Source organism: Egretta garzetta, unplaced genomic scaffold (genome assembly GCF_000687185.1).
Source record: "Egretta garzetta isolate BGI_Z169 unplaced genomic scaffold, ASM68718v1 scaffold240, whole genome shotgun sequence".
NCBI lineage: Eukaryota > Metazoa > Chordata > Aves > Pelecaniformes > Ardeidae > Egretta > Egretta garzetta.
In genome coordinates, this window is record NW_009258480.1 from 757,091 (window position 1) to 777,041 (window position 19,951).

At 34.0% G+C, this 19,951-nt stretch overlaps 1 protein-coding gene across 3 annotated transcripts in view; it reads left to right on the forward strand.

Annotated features, from left to right (window-relative positions):
- Positions 1–19,951, forward strand: part of CSMD3 (CUB and Sushi multiple domains 3) — a 699,407-nt gene that overhangs the window by 627,205 nt on the left and 52,251 nt on the right. For all 3 annotated transcript variants that reach the window (XM_009643918.2, XM_009643926.2, XM_035899525.1), the window contains 4 exons: positions 5,036–5,209; positions 7,928–8,101; positions 10,486–10,671; positions 14,970–15,143. In XM_009643918.2, coding sequence (XP_009642213.1) covers positions 5,036–5,209; positions 7,928–8,101; positions 10,486–10,671; positions 14,970–15,143 — 708 coding nt within the window. The remainder of the gene's footprint in view (positions 1–5,035; positions 5,210–7,927; positions 8,102–10,485; positions 10,672–14,969; positions 15,144–19,951) is intronic.

Consider the following 19,951-nt stretch of genomic DNA (forward strand, 5'->3'; position numbering starts at 1 on the left):
ACAGTGGCCAGGTTAAATTCCAGCTGGGCTTTTGCCTTTCTAATTTCCTCTCTGCATGACCTGACAAGATCCCTGTACTCTTCTTGGGTTGCCTGCCCCTTCTTCCAGAGCTGGTAAGCTCTCCTTTTTTTCCTTAGTCGTAGTAGTAGACCTCTGTCCAGCCAGGCTGGTCGTCTTCCCTGCCTATTTGCCTTACGTCACATGGGGACAGCCTATACAATGTATCTGGAAGAGCAAGGAAGAACAGGAAACCTGGGAAGTTATCTTTCACTTCTTTTATTTCAGAGGAAGGTATGCATACTCAGGAGTGAGTGTGTCTTTAAATTTCTGTCAAGTAAGGACAAAAGAACTGTGGTATTTTTATTTTTCCAGTCAGTTTTCAGTTACTGAAAGGTTTCTGTGGCTATGTATCCTCTGAAGCGTAGCCTTTCTGCCACTATTTTCATCCCTGAATTTTTTTGAAAAAGATACAAGCAACTAACTTCTTCCTCTTCACTGCTTTTTTTTTTTTTTTATTTTTTTTAAACTCATGGTATTTCAACTAAAAGGGAATCTGTGTCTCCAGTGATACTGAATTAATACATCTAGAGTTAACCATATGCTTCTCTTTTTTCTTCAGTACTACTGCATAATAATAACAACTAGACTTTCAAATGAGGTATATGATGTTTCATCTTTAAAGAGTTACTCAGCCATTTCAAGGAGTTCAGCAGAGAACTTCCCTCTGTAGGCCATGGGTTAAAAAAGACCTAAAAGAACATTGCCATTCATCCTGAATGGGATTGGTACAGCTTGAACAGCCAGCAAGATGAAGATCTTTTGAAACTAGCAGGAGAAAAACCCCAAACCTTGTTTTGTCCAGGGCTGTGCCAGTGTCTTTTCAATACTGTGATTTTCTCCAGATGATGTTTGTGAACAGGAGGATGTAAAAGAACATATCCTTCTAAGAAATACAAGCCCTGTAGAGAAGAAAGAAATTCCAGGAAATAATTCTTCCCTCCTCAGCTGAGGTCATCTTGACAGGTTAATTAACTTCGTTGAGTAATAACTTAAATATCTTTTTTTCAATAATATATTGATACGTGGATTTCAGTCACTGCTACGCTCATGTTTGACATTACTGACAGCTGAAATAAGCATAGGCACTTTTTTTGCCATTTAATGTAAAGATTCTGTATTCATTTATTCCTATTCTTGCATCTCAGAGAGTAATCTGCAGAAAAGAAACCTCATTTGCAGCTGAGGTTTCAGAGGTTCTGACACTAAGTTATTGTGCTCATTCTTCGTTGCTAGAGTTCGATTTCATGCCAAGTTAGATAATATATTTGGTGCTCACACGTTATTAATATCCTTCATTCCTACTTTCTGACTAATTTTTTTTCTTAATAATACTTCATGTAGTTAATTGTCTCAAGCTTTGCTAGACTGAAAATTGAGAATGTTATTGTGCTTATTTCCCCCTCAAATCTCCTACTTATTAAAACCTTCATATTTTATCTCTTTCTTTGTAGCATTCACTCATAACCTTTAAAAAAGTGACATTTTTTGATTCAGTATTATAAATTATGGGTTACATAATCATCTATTTACAAAATAAATTTCCTGGCAGACAAGAAAATTAAAAAAAAAACAGGAGGCAATGTTGTTGCTCAGTATTTGAATCTTTGTTTTCCCAGCAGCACTCTTTAGTTTTTCCTCAGCAATCCTTTCCTTTCTACTTTCTTATCTTTTTGCATCTGTTTTCAGTTTTCTGCCATAGTTTTTCTGGCAGATTTTATTTGTATTTACAGAGAGGTCTCTCAATATGATACCCAGTTTGCAGTATTTGCATTCAGTCCCCAGTGAAAACACTCCACCTGCAGAGCTTAGCTCCTGAGCAGTTTTGTACCTGGATTGCATTTAGGAGGACTAATTTAGCTATCTCATTGCAAAAGACAATTAGCCACTCCTCATGGTTATATTGAATGAAGGCTAGTTATTACAGCAATCAGTTTATTATACCAGATTTCACAACTAAAATGTTCATCTTCCATAATGATTCAGTTGGGGTAAGTATGACATGTTTCTCAAATGAGAACACATTTAAAGTTATGTCTTTTTATGGCTTTGCACTATTTTTTGCAGTAGTGAAATTCTATGTTACTTCTTCTTTATACTAGTGTGAAAAAACTGACATCAATTCTATGGTACATTATACATATACTACATACAAGCAATTGAGTGGAAAAATGTTTTAGGGATACAGCTGTGAGATAAAATGAAGGAACAGAGTTGATCTTTGATGCCATTGCACAATAAGTATGTCTTATTCAGAAAGAAAGGCAGTTTCTCAGAAAACTATACACGTGCAGTATTTGGTTTTCTCAGACTACCAAAGAATCAACTGTAATCTGAAAGCTTTGAAAACTTTCCACAATCAAAAAAACCCTTCAAGACCCCAAACTGACTATTTGTGTATATATATATGTGCACCTATATATATAGATGCAAACACATAATACACAAAGAAAATCATGACACTTCAAAAATTAATTTCAAAATGTTAATAAGGGAAAATAAATATCTTTATTTCACAAAAATCCCTTAAAATAAGAGTTTAAAATGTAACTCCTGAAAAACAATTAACAGAAGAGTTGATCATAAAAACTACCAGAATATGCAGCAATGACTATGTGCATGTCCTTAACATATAATAGCCATTTTGGAATTATTTTCTTCACAGGTATCTTAATAGAAAAATGACAGAGGAGAATAATTCTACTAATAGTCAAATAAACAAACACTTTGCTTCTAGAAGAAATACAACAAAACCAGAATAGAATGGAAGAGAAATTAAGTAATAATTACTCTTCCTGGTAGGGTGTGGATGGTAGTGGATTTTTTTGTTGGTTTGGGAGTTGGTTTTTTTCTTCTTCGTCTTCTTTTCTCATTATTGGGGAAATACTGACAGCAACTATTATTAGTGATAGCAACTATCATAAGTGAAAGGTCTCTATTTTCTCTGAGGGAGACCAGCTTTGTGGATGTGTGAAATAGAGTGGGAAAATAAAGCAAAGAAAGAAAAAAACTTCTAGGAAATATTAATGAGTCTCTGACTCAGCTGCATAAATTAGTGAAAATTTCAGTGATGTTCTCAAAGGTTCTCTTAACAGGAACTATGTATACCATTGCATACACTTTCAATAGCAAACAGACTAAACTGCTAACCATATGCACCTACATGAAAAATGGTATTTTGAAAATGAAACAATTAGGGATGAACCCATCTTTTTTTGGGGTGGTGGCGGTGTTTGCTTAGATTTTTTTTTTTTGTCTCTCAGTCATACATAACTTCCTCTGGAAAGCAGAGTAAAAACTGGAGACAAATCCTGTAAAATGCAAAACTGTTTTCTTTGTTTTTAAAATTGAGATGAAAAATGTGTCACAAATCTGGCATATCCTGTTTTTAATTGATATTTAATTCCTTACCACTGTCACAGTAAGTTGATTTAGAATTCTATTATAATAGAACTATAATTTTATAATATTCTTCATACATTTAGATTTATTTTTCAGTTTAGAAACCTTACACAAGCATAAAAGTAGGCTTTACTATTTAAAAATATGCAATTCTTTACTAATAATGACTAGCTCACAATTAGTCATGCAATATAGTTAGTGCTCTAAAGATGTAACTGTTATACAGAGTGGGAAGTAATAAACAAGGCAGAAGGATTTGAAGTAATAAATCATAGAACAGCCCAAATTGGGAGGGACCTCGAAAGATCATCTGGACCAAGTTTTCATTGGAAAGGGAGCTGAGATGGGATTATCTAGCACCCTGTCCAATCACATCTTGAAAACTTCCAGTGATGAGACTCCATCACATCCCTGAGGAAGTTGTTCCAGTGAATGTTTATTCTTACTGTAAAAAAATTCTAATCCTATGGGATCAATAGGAGAGAATGAATGGAAGACAATCCAGAGAATCAGATCCCAGCAATAAATTAGTTTCCATTATATGGAGGCTATATTTATAACATCCACATGGATTGATATTTATAATGGATTGATATTAATAATATTTATATTGGTTTTACTTGTATTTATATGCATTTATATTATTTATTTAAATACATAATGGTGTAATGTTAACTTCATTAAGTTTAATCTTAACCAAAATAAAACTAAGGGAAATAATATAGAATTTTACAGGTTTTCATAAAAAGGAATTACTCATATTTTATAAAAATAAGTGTGATAATATATTGTCATCGTTTTACCCCAGCCAGCAACTAAGTATCACACAGCCACTCGCTAACTGTGCTGCCTTCCCCCAGTGGGATGGGGGAGACAACTGAACAAAAAAATAAAACCCATGGGTTGCTATAAAGGCAGTTTAATAAAACAGAGAGGAAGAGAGCAAAAAAAAAAATAAGGAATATACAATACAAGTGAGGCACAATGCAATTGCTCACCACCTGCTGATCAATGCCCAGCCAGTCCCCAAGTATCGATCACTGCCCCTTGGCCAACTCCCCCCAGTTCATATACTGAGCATGATGTCATATGTTATGGAATATCCCTTTGGTCAGCTGGGGTCAGCTGAACTAGCTGTGCCCCCTACCAGCTTCTTGTGCACCTGGCAGGGCAGTGGAAGCTGAAAAGTCCTTGACTGGTGTAAGCACTGCTTAGCAACAACTAAAACATCAGTGAGTTATCAACATTCTTCTCATACTAAATCCAAACCACAGCGCTATGCCAGCTACTAGGAAGAAAATTATCTTAGATGAAACCAGGACACATAAGTGACATTTATTTTCTTTGTTACACTGCCTTTTTGTACTTTTTATATGTGTACAGTCCTACCAATACAAATGCAATACTGTAGCTTTCCGCAAGTTAATAAAAATAAACCTTTGAATTATGTCTATAAAAAAAATTGAAAGATATTCAGCATTTCTTTGTTTTAATTAAGGAGTTATATTTAAAGTTTCTCTGGCATATTTACTTACAATTTTGTCTTTGTTTTCTTTATTTGCTTTGAAAAATCTAGCTGGTCACTGTGGTATTCCAGATCTTATAGTCAATGGCCAAGTAATTGGAGAAAATTATGGATATAGAGACACAGTTGTATACCAGTGCAGTCCTGGTTTTAGATTGATTGGTTCTTCTGTACGAATATGTCAACAGGATCACAACTGGTCTGGTCAGCTTCCATCCTGTGTGCGTAAGTAAGCATGGCAACACATATTGATTAATGTTACAGAAATATCTATGTCAGACAAGATGAGGAGTGACTTCGCAACTTAGTATTCATTTAAAAAAAATATTTAAAGCAGATCCTCAGAATCTAAATCTGTGATTCATCTGTCAGGTGAAGTTTAATGTTATCACTTCCATTGCCTCTTTTGGCTACTAAATACCTGTCATTTATATATGAATACGAAACTTCTTCAAAAAGTGATGGACTTAGGCACCGAGCTACTAAAATTTGAAAATAGCTTTATGTCCTTTAGTGGCTTTTTGAAATATTTAATGTACATTTACTTTTACTGTGTTTGTTGGATAAGTAGATACTCTTGAATTACGCTACCAGCAACGATGATTAAAATGTTTGCTCCAACAAACTTATACTTTTTGTTTTCTTCTCCTCACAGGGATACAGTTATTTTGTTTTCTGATTTGGATTTTGGCTTTTTTTGACATGAATTTTTTGCTTTGTTAATGAGGTTCCTTTTGTGTGATAAGTGTGTCAACATATGAAATGAAATATCTTTAAGCAATAACAGAAAATACTGTATTCCATTTAGGAAAATTTGAGAATTCTTGGAGGATTCTCAAGCAAATAGCAACTATGTTTCAATAATTCAGGCTCACTAATATCAGTGTATTGAAAATGTATTAGTCCTTTCCCAAATACTCTATTTTTATAATTACATTTCTGTAGCAGAAACTATCTGAATGATGAATCATAATACGTGATGTTAATTCATTATGCTTACTGCTCACTCTTTTATTTTACTTAGAACCAGTTACACATAACACTACTATAATTGTATTTTTTACTTTTGTTTCCACTTTATGATCTATTAATGGATCGTTACCTCTTTATATTACATTTCAGACCAACACACTTCTTTATAGGTAACTGTTAAGTCAGTAAAATTAAACACCATTAATCAAGAATTTATAAATTGAAATGGTAGTACCAATGTTAAAACTGAAAAAAAAATGTTTTGGATGTGCTAACAACAGAGAAAATAGACATATTTTCTTCCTCGAATCAAGTGGAAGCTGCTTGTTTGAATATAGGATGCACAATACAGCACTTCAGAAAAGGACACAAGACCTGGGAAAAAGCTCAGATTTGCAAAAGGCTGCTATAAACAGCAGCTGCTTCTAACTTTGTGATAGATATTTAGGAATAGCTCCACTTAAGATCAAAGGTTCAAATGAAGTGTAGAAAAATAGTCTCACATTTCTTTTTTCATTTAACTTTATATGTTTTAATTGAATTTTTGACATCATGTGTTTAAATTTAGCTATTCTGACCTTTTCACTTTTGAATTCACCATTCTTCTTTCTTATACAGTGGATAGATGTATTACTGTTGTTCTGTATATGCATGGGTACTGTTTAAAATTTTATGCAAATTTCATACTTCTGTTTTCACTAGAATAATTGTTATTGTTATTATATGTACGTTAAAAAACATGTCTGTGGGCTGAATGCATATCTTTGCCTGACAGTTTTACAAATGTTAAGTCTGCTGTACAATTACAATTGCTCTTTTGGGGAAAAAAATACAGTTCCTTACATAAAAATTTCTGATGCCAGTAACATAAAGAGAATATATTTAATTAAAATAACTTATTTAGTGTTATTAATGGAACATACAGAATTAAATTTAACTTTCATTTATAGAGTATACTGTGACTTGTCTGTAAGCTATACTAGTTCTTCAGGACCACTTTAACTTTTTTGTTGTTGATAAAAAGTTATTTTATTTGTATTATTATTATTATTAGATACATACATACATATATATGAAGCATATACATATTTATAATATATATAAATAATATGTATATATTTTTACATTAATGGGTTTCTTTTAGAGTTATCATAAGTCTATTCTAGACCAAGAAAAAGAACATATATTTGTCATACCTAAAAAAAATAATTTAGAAAAATAATGAAGCTTCTGAAGTGATAAACATTTGAGAGGTATATAATTTTTTTGTGATTTTTTTTCATTTTAAATCACCAATGAACATTATATTTATCAACAACTAGAGTTTGTTAAGACATAGAAGAAAATCTTTATACATTTTTTTAATTATTTGTGGAAAATTAATTTGTTTTCCTGTCCTTACTATTTTTGCATCTGGTTTTTGTGGACACAGGAAAGGAACTTTACCTTCTGTAGTAAATTTTATAAATATAAGAAAAGTTTCACAGTGCCCATAATATTTCATATATCCAGCCATAAATTTATAACTTTACTAAGTACTTTGGTCTCAAAGGTAAAACAGAGTGAATCAATACTAAGACATATTTGTAAGAAATAATACCTGAGGAACTAACATACTGAAATATTTCCTTTCAATTTGAGACATTATGCAAGGAAAATCAAGTGCTTGCTTTCCTCCTGATTCTTCAGAATAGTTTTCTTCATTTGCTGTGATTACTGCATGGCAAATTTTATTAATTTTATTTAAATATTTAAATAAGTGCTGGAACATTTACTAAAATATGTTTTAGTTCTTTTTCAATTCAGAGAAATGTGAATCTTTCATGGAAGGTACTCAGTATCATATAATATCAAAACTTTAAAATATTATTATGTAATGATTAGAATGATTATCTTTCATGTCATAAATCATGAAAAGTGATAACAACATGTTCTGTTTGTCTTTTGTTTCTTTGTTTTGTGGTATGCTAGCTGTTAGCTGTGGTCACCCTGGTAGTCCTATTTATGGAAGAACAAGTGGAAATGGTTTCAACTTCAATGATGTTGTGACATTCTCATGTAATACTGGGTATGTTATGCAAGGACCAACCAAAGCACAGTGTCAGGCTAACAGGCAGTGGAGCCACCCACCTCCAATATGCAAAGGTAAGAATGCAAGCATCTACAGTTTTCAAACATTGTTGAAAAATTATGTTTGAAAAATAAACTGAAGATAAAGGGACACTGCCAAGACAAAATGATGCCTCTCTTACATATCAAATAATTAAAGAACATGTTTCATGATTCTATGATTTTTCAGTTAGGTCTGTTCTACATTCAGGTTGCTAGGATAACTGTTGCAGAGAAACTTTCTTATATATCTAGTTTGTATTGATTTTTTTTTTTTAAATGGTTTCTACAAGTTCTTTGAGAAATAATTTATTTACTATCTTTTCCTTCCAATAGGTGTCCTCTGCTTTCCTTTGATCGCTTTGCCTTAAGCAATACTGCCAAATAGTTTACAGAACCTAAATTTCCAAAGACCTTTTTGTTGATGAGTTACTATTTTTGACATTTACAATACTAAACATGTACTGTGTATAAAGGGTACCTAGTAAATCTCATTTTCAGTCCAGTTGTTGCAAATCACTTCAGTGTTCTGGTATTGCAGAGTAATGTGCCAAACTGTCAGATATGCTATTGGCCTATTGGCCTGTAGGGATCAGTAAATAAGTTGATCAGGTTATTCTTTGAAATTTTACATTGTCCTGAAATCTTCTATTAGTTTTAGAATGCACTTTAAAAAAAAAAAAAAAAAAAAAAGAACAAACTTTGTGTAGAATATTATTAGTGATGTCTGTAATGTGCAGTGAAATCAATTCTAAGTAATATGCTCTTGTTTTATGTGCATTGAAGTTAAATAAAAAAAAAAAGTTACTTTGCATATTTGTAAACTGCCTAAAGTGCAATATTATAGAAAAGGCTGCACTGCTTTGTGAAGGCTGAATTTGCAGAATTCAGCAGTGCACTTGCTGTTGTTATACTGTCTGCAGCTTTGCTAAATAGGTAGTTTCCTAGCCAACTATACTAGTAGAGGAAAACTATTGAAATGGTCAAAGCTCCTTGTATTTTCTTTCAAGTGTTTACTATTCCAGATTTATTAATAATTTACATTATTTAAAGTACATGCTTAATAACGTGATGATTAATGTCCAATCGTTATAAAATGCTTATCTACAAAGATGAAAATGTATAGAAATATAGTTCAAATTTCCTCCAGGAAAAAAAAAAACAAGAAAACCAAACCACAATTTTTCCGCACTGTCTATCAATACAACTAAAAAAACAGATCTATCATTTAATGTTAAAGTCAAATCCAACCAGAAAGTTATTTCTATCTTTGAAAAAATTATGTATTCTAGTCTTGCGGTACCAATATTTGAGAACTGCTAGGAGGAGCACACAAACAGACACCAACATTTAAGATAGTGATTAAAGAGAAGTAAGTGAGCCATAAAATAACTACATTGACTGATGTAGGTGGGAAAAATGATCCTAAATTGCATCTGGCAATAGGTTTTTTTTTTCTTTGTAGTTTATAGACATTTTAGCATATTTTGATACTTTTATGTACACATAAAAATGTACATACACATGCAGATATACATATTTGCACGCAGGTAAATACACATGTATGCATATAAACATGATGTAGTTTATAAGGACATAAGGGTACTATTTTTCATGACCTGTACTTTTCTAGAGTAACTGAGTAGGTGATGTTGTGGTTGCTTGACCAGAGGAGCATGTTGCATGGAAACTCTTAAAAAAATCTCCATGATGCCCAAAATAAGTATTATGCTCGCCTCACCAGACAGCTGTAAGTTATGAAAAATAAAAAAAAAAAACAAACCAAAAATCAGTCTTCAGTGATTTTCAAACAAATAAATCCTAAAGTAGTTGAGGACTCAAAAAAATCCATCAGTATTCTTATCCATCAAAGCTTACCCATATTTTTAAAAGCACATACACATTTGTTGGGATATTTCTCTGTTCTAGTATAATCATCACAGTCTTACCTAACTGACTGTGTGCCCTTTAGCTCAAAACATCTGCTTCAAAGGTGTTCTTATAAAAATGTTATTATAAGAACTTAATTATATTTGCATGGCTGTGTGGGTTAGACCAAAGGCACATCTAGCCCCATAACTAGCTGTGGGCAATAGTTTAAGTCAAGGCAAGAGTATAAATTGAATATATTGGTATGTCCAGTCCCTTTTAGTAGCAAATACTTTTACAGCATCATCACACTCTGAAGAAACATTTTCTTTTATTTGCTCTGAGTTTAGCATCTCCTGGCTTTAGCACCTCCTGGTTTAATATCACTTTCCTATTTCAGTATCATTATATATAAAATCAGGTTATATAAAATCAAAGTAGCAACACATTGGAATTTTCTCATACAAAGGATAGGAGACCATTTAAAGACCATTTAAATACAGTAGGCTGTATTTGTATGACTCTGAAGTCTGTGCTCTTTTTCTTTTCAGTGGTCAATTGTTCTGATCCTGGAATTCCTGCAAATTCTATAAGAGAAAGTAAAATTGAACATGGAAATTTCACATATGGCACAGTAGTATTTTATGACTGTAATCCTGGATATTTTTTATTTGGCTCTTCAGTTTTAATTTGTCAACCAAATGGCCACTGGGACAAACCTCTACCTGAATGCATTAGTAAGTAGATAATGTGTATGCTTCTACAAAGAATGTGGACTAGAGTAGGTATTATTTTACACATCATTTCGATAAGTCTCATGACAGCAATTAGAATAATCATATTTATATACATTTGTGCATGTGCAGTAATGACAGAAGGTCTCAGTAGCAGCTGAAGTAGCACAATTACATTATTATTGTATATAGCAAAAAACATAGAAACCTTGGGAAATGCAATAACTGAAATAAACATCTCTGAGTGCTTCAGCACAGTGACCCCTGGTATCAGGGATAAAAGGTCAAAATATATTTTGAATTTTCTAGTATGTGGCCTCCATTGGCCAACAGAGCTATAATCACACTGAAACTTAAAAATTATAATACCCAGTTATTGATTTATATCACTATAGTACTTTCTGGACTTCTCTTGGGACAGCAGCAAGATCAGACTATCTATGAAGACAGTGAGCAAATAGTAATGGCACTGTAGACCACCAAAAGTGTCCTCTGGATAATGTCCTCAGCTTACCACACTACCAGATGTACCTGAACTTTATAGTCATATGCAACCTATCCACTAAAGCAAGTTGGTCAACCTAAGGAGACTATTTTTGTTCTGCCTTGTCATGAACAGCTTTCTAACTGTGGTGTAGGTATAGCCACAGATGTTTCATAGGTTTTTAATTGGCTGGGACAGCTGGTTACCCCAGTTCTATGTAAGTCTTGAAAAAGTTTTTGGTTTAGGATCAAAATTTGTCCCTGAGAGAGGCTGAAAGCTATATTTTCTAGAGTTTAAAGGGCTCCTTATTCAGGAATCATGGACCGATATTTGCAATATTGTAGATATTAGTTCTCAGTTTTACCTTTATCAGTTTTTCTTAATTGAAGTTTCTCCAGTGCTGCTATTCTCTCTCTAAAAAACCCAGAAGATCTGCAACTTTATTTCCTATTACCATTAAAGCTTTCCATTCTGGAAGTTGTCCCTTTCTTTAATGGGAAAAATAGGTTGATTGCAAGTCACTGTTAAACTTATAACAGAGTCTCTAACAGTTTCACATTAAATTTTAAGGTAACATTACCATTCCAGAAGGATAAGTGTTACTTAATAGTAACATATCTCCAAAGAGAAAGGAATTCTAAAAGTAAGGTGCAAAGATTTCATCTTTCTACTTTTGCATTTTTATCTCTTAGTCTTCCAGAATTTTCACAAGTAATTTAATGATACATATTTTACTCTTCTTTTAAGCTGACATTTGGGAGTAAAAGTGCTAAATGTACTTTTGAAAGGGCATCCTTTAGCTTTATTTGTGTCATTTATATGGAGGGGTCAATGAATTCTAGCCTAGACGCTATCCATGATATTTTGTAATCATAAAGCTTACCAAAACTTATTCTGATGAAGCTACTGAATATTTTTTTTATAAGAGCCTTTCACCTTCTCCAGTGTTTTGCAAATTTTTTCCTTTTTGGACATATGCAGGGCAGTCATTTAGTAGTCTGCACATTTTTCCAATGTAAGATCAATGGAAAAGAAGTGAAAAGCTTGCTGTATGTTTTTCTTTGGTACAGGTTGGATTATTTTTTTGATGTAGCATTTCAATCTCTAACTAGTCTCAGAGAACACAGTTTTTTTGATATATCACTAGAGTAATGGAGAAGAGACACAGTAACAAAGGAAAAGTTGTTCACCTATAATGTGACTCGATTCCTTTGAAATGTGTTGTAGCTAGAGTACTTCTATCTACTATAAATCCTGTAAGAAGCAGAATTCAGTGTTAGCCTGGATCATAAAGCCCTTTCAACTCTCCCTTTGAATTAAAGACTTTCAGGGGCATATGTTACTTAGGCACATGTTGCTAGTAAAATACTTTAAATCTGGGTTTTTTGTACTGCAAAGTATTCACAATTTAGTTCTGATAGACATGTTCTGTTTTGTTATTTTTAAGCTACTGAGATGTGAGTACACACAATCCACACCTTCCAAGCCTGAAATCCAAATATTGTAGACTAATTTTTTGCTGGTGTCTGTGCCATCCTCTCAATAATTGTATTGCAGCACCTTGTCCTGATATTTCTTTCCTCACAAGATGACCTATACAACCATTTCCAGCTGTCAGATACAATGATAAGAATTGTTGACAACTATACAGTTTTAAGAAACGTCAAGTGTACTTATTAATTCAGTGTTTAAGAATTAAGGTATAACATTTGTAAATTTAATCAGGCTTTAAACTAATAATGCCGTAATTTTACTGGTACATCATCACATTTGACCAGAAGAGGATATAAATTTATATTTCTTTCTGTTTTCCCAGAATGTTATATATCTCATCCATAATCAGTATTAGCTATGTATTTTATTGATTGGGGGGTTTTCAGGGAAAAAGAAATAGCCATTGAAATGTCACACTGGCAAAAGAATTATTTGCATATCTTTCTCTCAGAATTACTTTTTTCTTTTTAAAGAAAGTAAGGGTTTGGCGTAAGAGAAATTGATTGATAAATTTCCATAACAATGAAAATATATAATTTGACCTGACATTTTTATATACTCTGAAGAAGATTAATAATGTTCTTCTATTTTATTTTTCTTCTTCCCTTATTATTCTTTAAATCTGAATCAAAGCTTAAGGTAAAACTAAATTTACACAGCTATAAATAGGTACTGTGCAGGTATGTGATGGAACAGGACTAGATCAGCTGGCAGAACTTTAAGGACACTTTCCACAGAGATCAAGAGCTCTTGATCCCCAAATGTAAAAAGTCAGGAAAGGAAGGCAAGAGACCAGCATGAATGAGTTGAGACCAGCTGGTCAAACTAAAAGGCAAGAAGGAAATGCGCAGGCAGTGGAAGAAGGGTCAGGTATCCTGGGAAGAGTGCAGGGACACTGCCTGGTTCTGTAGGGATTAGGTCAGGAAGGCCATGATGAGGATGGAGCTGAATTTGGCAAGGGATTAATAAGGACTTTCACATGTATGACAGCCAGAAAAGGAAGGTCAGAGGAAAGGTACCCCCTCATGATGAACATGACAGGCAAACTGGTAACAAACTGGTCTTGAACTTGGGAAAACACAATCCAGGAGTGCAGCACAGACTGGGATCCACGCGGCTGGAGAACAGCTCTGTGGAAGGGGACCTGGGTGTCCTGGTGGACAACAAGCTCAAAATGAGTAAGCAGTGTACTGCCACAGTCAAGAAGGCCAATAGGATGCTGGATTGCATCAAAAAGGGCATCACCAGCAGAGATAAAGAAGTCATTATCCTACTCTACTCAGCACTTTTCAGGCTACACCTGGAATACTGTGTACAGTTTTGGTCCCCGCTATACAAAAAAGATGTGAACAGGCTGGAGGGGGGCGAGAAAACGGCCACCAAGATAATCACAGGACTGGGAAGCCTGCTGTATGAGGACAAGCTGAGAGAACTGGGTTTGATCAGCCTTGGGAAAAGGAGGCTTAGGGGGGATCTCATCACCATGTACCAGTACCTAAGGGGTAGCTATAAGGAAGATGGAGACTCCCTTTTCACAAGGAGTTAAATGGAGGAGGACATGGGGGAATGGATACAAATTGCTCTTGGGGAGATTCCAATTGGGCATGAGGGAAATTTTTCACAATGAGAACAATCAACTATTGGAATAATCTTCCCAGGGAAGTGGTTGAGTCTGCCACTTTGGACCCTTTTAAGACTCAGGTGGACAGGCTTCTGGGCCGTCTTGTCTAGATTGTACTCTTGCCTAGAAAGGTTGGACTAGATGATCCTTGAGGTCCCTTCCAACCTATGATTCTATGATGCTATGATTCTATTATAATTAATGTGTAATCACAAAAGAAGTTCAAAGTAGTGGGAATGTCCATAGTTAAATAAGAATGAACTTAAATCATTTAGCATTAGGAGAAAGAAATTTGATTTGGGACCACTGGATGAGAGATGGAGATCTGCATATTCTCTACCTCAGCAGTGACTTTGGCAGATACCATCTTCCTGGTTGTTTTCTCTGAAGAGTACATGCATGAGTGTGTGTTTCTGTGTATGTATGTGTTCATGTCATAAAGATCATTTTAGTGAATGAATGTCTTTGGACATCAATGTCTATATCTAAAACAGCTTTCTGACACCTCCAAACATTTTTTTCACAGCTTTTGGTCTGTAATATATTTTTCATTTTTAATCACATAATGTGCTTTCCTTCCCCAAATGTTAAAAATGTTATCCTCTTTACAAAGTTTATGTATGGAATTATGAAAATTACAGCTAAAACCTGTTTGATCAGTGATAATAACCTTTTTTTATCTCCAATAATTATGCATTGTAGTGATTGACTGTGGCCATCCTGGCGTTCCTCCTAACGCGGTCCTGTCTGGAGATAAATATACGTTTGGGTCTACTGTTCATTATACCTGCACAGGTAGACGATCGCTGTTAGGGCAGTCATCTCGTACATGTCAGTTAAATGGACACTGGAGTGGATCTCTTCCTCATTGCTCAGGTAATATTTTTTAATTAATGAAGTTGTTTTGATTTTGTTTTGATTTTATTTTGATTTTATCAGAAGGCCATTTTCATATCTGGAAAATCATGTATGGATCTGAAGTGCTCTCTCTAGAATTAAAAACAGTAAAACCAAAATAAACAAAAACTATAGCAAGAAAGTTATGTTGGAGAAGCAGGCTTCCTCAGTGACATTTAATACAAATAGGAAATTGCATATTCAATAGAATGTTACAGGAAACCATTGCTTTGAAACTATTTTCTATGTGACTTCTGGAAAGAGTATTAATTTCCACAGAGAAACCCTGCATCATTATTTCTTCAAGATCATGGGTTAATTTTTTTTTTTTAACTTGCAAAATATCTACTACCTTTATGACACCTCAGGTATATCTCAATAGCGTAATATATCCATCTTTATAATAAGGCCAAATGAGGCCTGCTCTAGCAGGTCCATGTCCTTCTTGTACTGGGGACCCCAGAACTGGATACAGTACTCCAGGTGGGGTGTCTCATATTCCAGTCTTTTTTTCCTCCTGCCTTCATCTGGTGTATTCAGGTATAAGCAGATTGTGTCAACTACAGTTTCAGAATATGCATTTTTTTTACAGCCCATGGCACAGAAATGGTTAAAAAATAGTAAAGAAAATACTAAAACAGTGCTTCTTGGTTAAAATCTTGCACTAAATCCCAAAGGGTTGGAAGAATTTTTCAGTAGCTGAATCTTCCACTGCAAACTTTTAGGAAGTGGTTGCAGACAAAGATAATCTAAATGTTATTATCATGCTCTGTGAGTCCCTTTTCTTTCAATAATCTGTCAGTACAATCTAAAATGTGACAGAAACTAGAAAATGTGAACACCCAATTTAATCCCTTAACATTCTGTCAATAAAATCAGAGGGAAACTTGCCACAACCAGAAAAATGAGTAAGTTATTGTAACCTGTGATATTTAAAGCTATGCACCAGAAATCAAAGCTTAATGTAAAATAAAATTACTTAATTTTAATTTTTTTAATCAAGCGATTCTATGATTCTATGAAAATTACTTAATAAGTAATTATTTATTTATGTGAATTGCAAATTCAAACTAGGTTAATAAAAATTTTATTACAGCTCATATGCGTACATATTTGTTTTGAGGAAAAAAATCTTCTTTAGATAAAATCTAAGGCTACTTATTGTAGTTTTTCATAGTCTTTATAAGGAAAAAAAATCTAATTTACGAATTAAAAACAAGACTGTTCTATAATCATCCTGCTATTAAATTAAATGTGTCCAAATATCTTGGGATAAGCATTCATAGGAAAAGTACATGAAAATCCTTTTTTTTTTTTTAATGACTATTTTTGTACCCACAGGTAGAAAACTCTAATCAGATCTAATGAATTTTTCTCATTATGTGAAGAAACATTTCTTTGGCATACGTTCAAATTTTAATCATAGCAAATCAAATTGTGACAGAATATGAACTGTTATTTTATTTTGCTGTACTGTCCCAAATTATAATTCTAATTTAGGACAACTCTGAGGCTTTGTTTTCAAAGTGTACTGAGACTTTGTTTTCTAAGTGCATTGAGACTTTGATTTGAAAATGTATATCTGAAGTGCTTTATCATTTTAAAATAATTTGCAGTTTATCATACACAATTTCCATATTTTATATCTAAAAATACGTGAAATATTTTGTTTTCATTATTAGGTTTGATAACTTGATTTCCTTATTCTTAATGCATATTAAAGCCTTCAACTTTGTTGGTTTTTGTTGATGATATTAATAATAAGCAATATAGAATATTAACTGACAAATTATATAGCATGCCTGTCCTTTTCATACATGGAGAAGAAATCAAACAGAAAATTCTGGGTCAGTGAATGTAAGGAAAACAGATTTTGTTACATCATCCCAAAGACAGTTTTCTTTTTGTCACATGGCACTTTATGGTTCACATTCTAGGGCTAGAAGGAATTGTCATATCACGTTGATATCTATTGGCATTCAGAAACACAGTTTTCAGTCATCACATGCGTACCAGTTGGAGTCAGAAATTTGCAGCAACTTAGAATTCCTTATAAGCTCAGCAAGGGTTGTGTACTTACTTTAGCGGTCTAATACCCTCCTTTTCATTAAGATGAAATGCCAGCTGGGAATTTGTTACACATATGGGTGAAGGATAGCTCATAACTGACTGTGAAAATCACTTAGTTGAATCTCTGCATGAGGTAATAAAAATATGTTCTGTTATGATATCACTGATTATATCACTGCCACTTCCTGATGTGATTAGTCATTTAGAAAAATTATTTCTGTAACCTTCAATCAAAAGAGCGGGTGGTTAACCTCCCTAAGATTAAAAGAGTAATAATTCACGGTAATAATTAGGCATTAGGAAAGAACACATGATTTCATTTACAAGAGGAATATATAGTTTATACTTGGCATAGCAAAAAAAACATTTTCATTTTTTCATAATAACATTATTTTAGACATAATGCCAACTAACTTGCCAAAACCTGACCTGTTACAGAGACTTTACAAGTATAGAATTATTAATAGGCCATGTCTCAAATTCTTCATAGTCTGAATGAATAATACTGAAATGTAAGATATGGTTTCCCAAAATAACAAAAAAATACCTTGATATAGGACATTTTAAATTACTGTAAAAATATGTAGCAGATTATTTTTGAACTAGAAGGATGTTAAGTCACCTAAATAACTTGGTCATGAATTATTTTTAAACCTTATAAATTTCTTTTACTTACTATAATTTGGAACTATTTACAACTTCTTTTTAAACAGGGCTGGCAGGCTGCTTTACTGATATGTGTCAAGTAATGAAAACGGTAAACAGAGAAGAGCCTAAACTGTCTGTGATTTTGAACCAGACAGTCAGCTACCTCTTATACTTCAGTTAATTTGTTATTTCTGAAAGCATTAAAATATATAGGATATATTTTTGCACATACATGCTTTGAAAGTTCACAATGTAATAAGCATGACTACTTTAGGTTTTTTTGATTATTCTGAAATGAAAGGTATCAGTTTAAGCTTGGTTACCTTAAGTAATGATAAAATAGGCTCCTAAATTAGTAAGAGTGGTTTACAATTAGCCTACTTTGTCAGCTGCTTCATCAAGGTGTTGGATAGGTAGTATGAGCTGCCAGGTTTGTTCTCTTTTGCATTTCCAAGCAAAGTTCTTCCCTTTTCTGTGAGTCTCCAGATGTGCCTTCAGACTGAGGCTCCATAGCTGCATTTTCTTTTCCCACATGCGTATAGGAGTTGTGCAGATCAGCTCCTGTGAGGTGCTTAGTTACATTGTTTTATCAATTAATTTGTGGGGAAAGAAGGAAGCTTGGCCTATATGAAAGGAAATAAAAAGTAGTAAGCATGACCTACAAAACTGCAGGTTAGCACATGAACTACTTTCATAAGTGACAAAACTATGACCACTTCTTGGACGTATTGGACTAAACCAACTATTTGCTCATACACCGTAATTCTCAAAGCAAAGTAAGTTCATACTACTCTTCTTCCTTTCACTATTCAGTTCTGTACATGCTTCTGTTAGTAAAATGATGTGTCCAGCCAGTCACTCCAATGGTGTAGTTTAGAAACATACAGTGCCAACCAAGGCACGGGAAGTTCTGTTTTTCTATCCATCTACAACTCCAGGGTCCTAGCTTCCCATAGAACCCCTAGTTAGTAAGTTTGTCACTTTTGGTCTTCTAGGTACTTGGAGCAGACAACTTTGTTTACTACTTCTATGTAAGAACTTTTATTACTGCTATTTAAGCTTAAATATATACCAGAAAAGTATGGCTATTCTACAGAAAGCATCCCTTACATAACTGTACAAATATTTTAATACAATTGTCTCTAATGTGAGGCTATAATATGATGTTCTTCACTAGCCGAATTAAAGTATTCTAGCTGATTCTTAAAATAGTTCTTCTTTATTTACATTAACATAACTAAATACAAAATAATGCAGATGTGCTCTCAAAAACATTATGTTTGAATTATTTTTTTAATATAGAAGACTGGTTTATTTGCAAGTTGTCACAGCTGGACAGAAGTCTACTACTGCAACTAAGGAAAAAAGGAGAGCTTACCAGCTCTGGAAGAAGGGGCAGGCAACCCAAGAAGAGTACAGGGATCTTGTCAGGTCATGCAGAGAGGAAATTAGAAAGGCAAAAGCCCAGCTGGAATTTAACCTGGTCACTGTTGTAAGGGATAATAAGAAAAGTTTTTATAAATATGTTAACAGCAAAAAGAGAGCCAGGGAGAACCTCCATCCTCTAGTGGATGCAAGGAGGAACAATGCCACTAAAGATGAGGAAAAGGCAGAGATACTGAACGCCTTCTTTGCCTCGGTCTTTAATGGCCCGACGAGTTATATCCAGGGTACCCAGCCTTCAGAGCTGGAAGATGGGGACAGTGAGTGGAATAAACCCCCCATAATCCAGGAGGAAGCAGTCTTTGACCTGCTATGCCACCTGGACATCCACAAGTCTATGGGGAAAACTGGATAACAGGGGAGGTCCCAGATGACTGGAGGTTGGCAAATGTGACGCCTATCTTCAAGAAGGGCCAGAAGGAGGATCTGGGGAACTACAGACCTGTCAGCCTGACCTCAGTACCGGGGAAGATTATGGAGAGGTTCATCTTGAGTGTGCTCACCAGGCACATGGAGGACAATCAGGGGATCAGGCCCAGTCAGCATGGGTTCATAAAAGGACCAGGTGACCCGCCTGGTAGATGAGGGAAAGGCTGTGGATGTTGTCTACCTGGACTTCAGCAAAG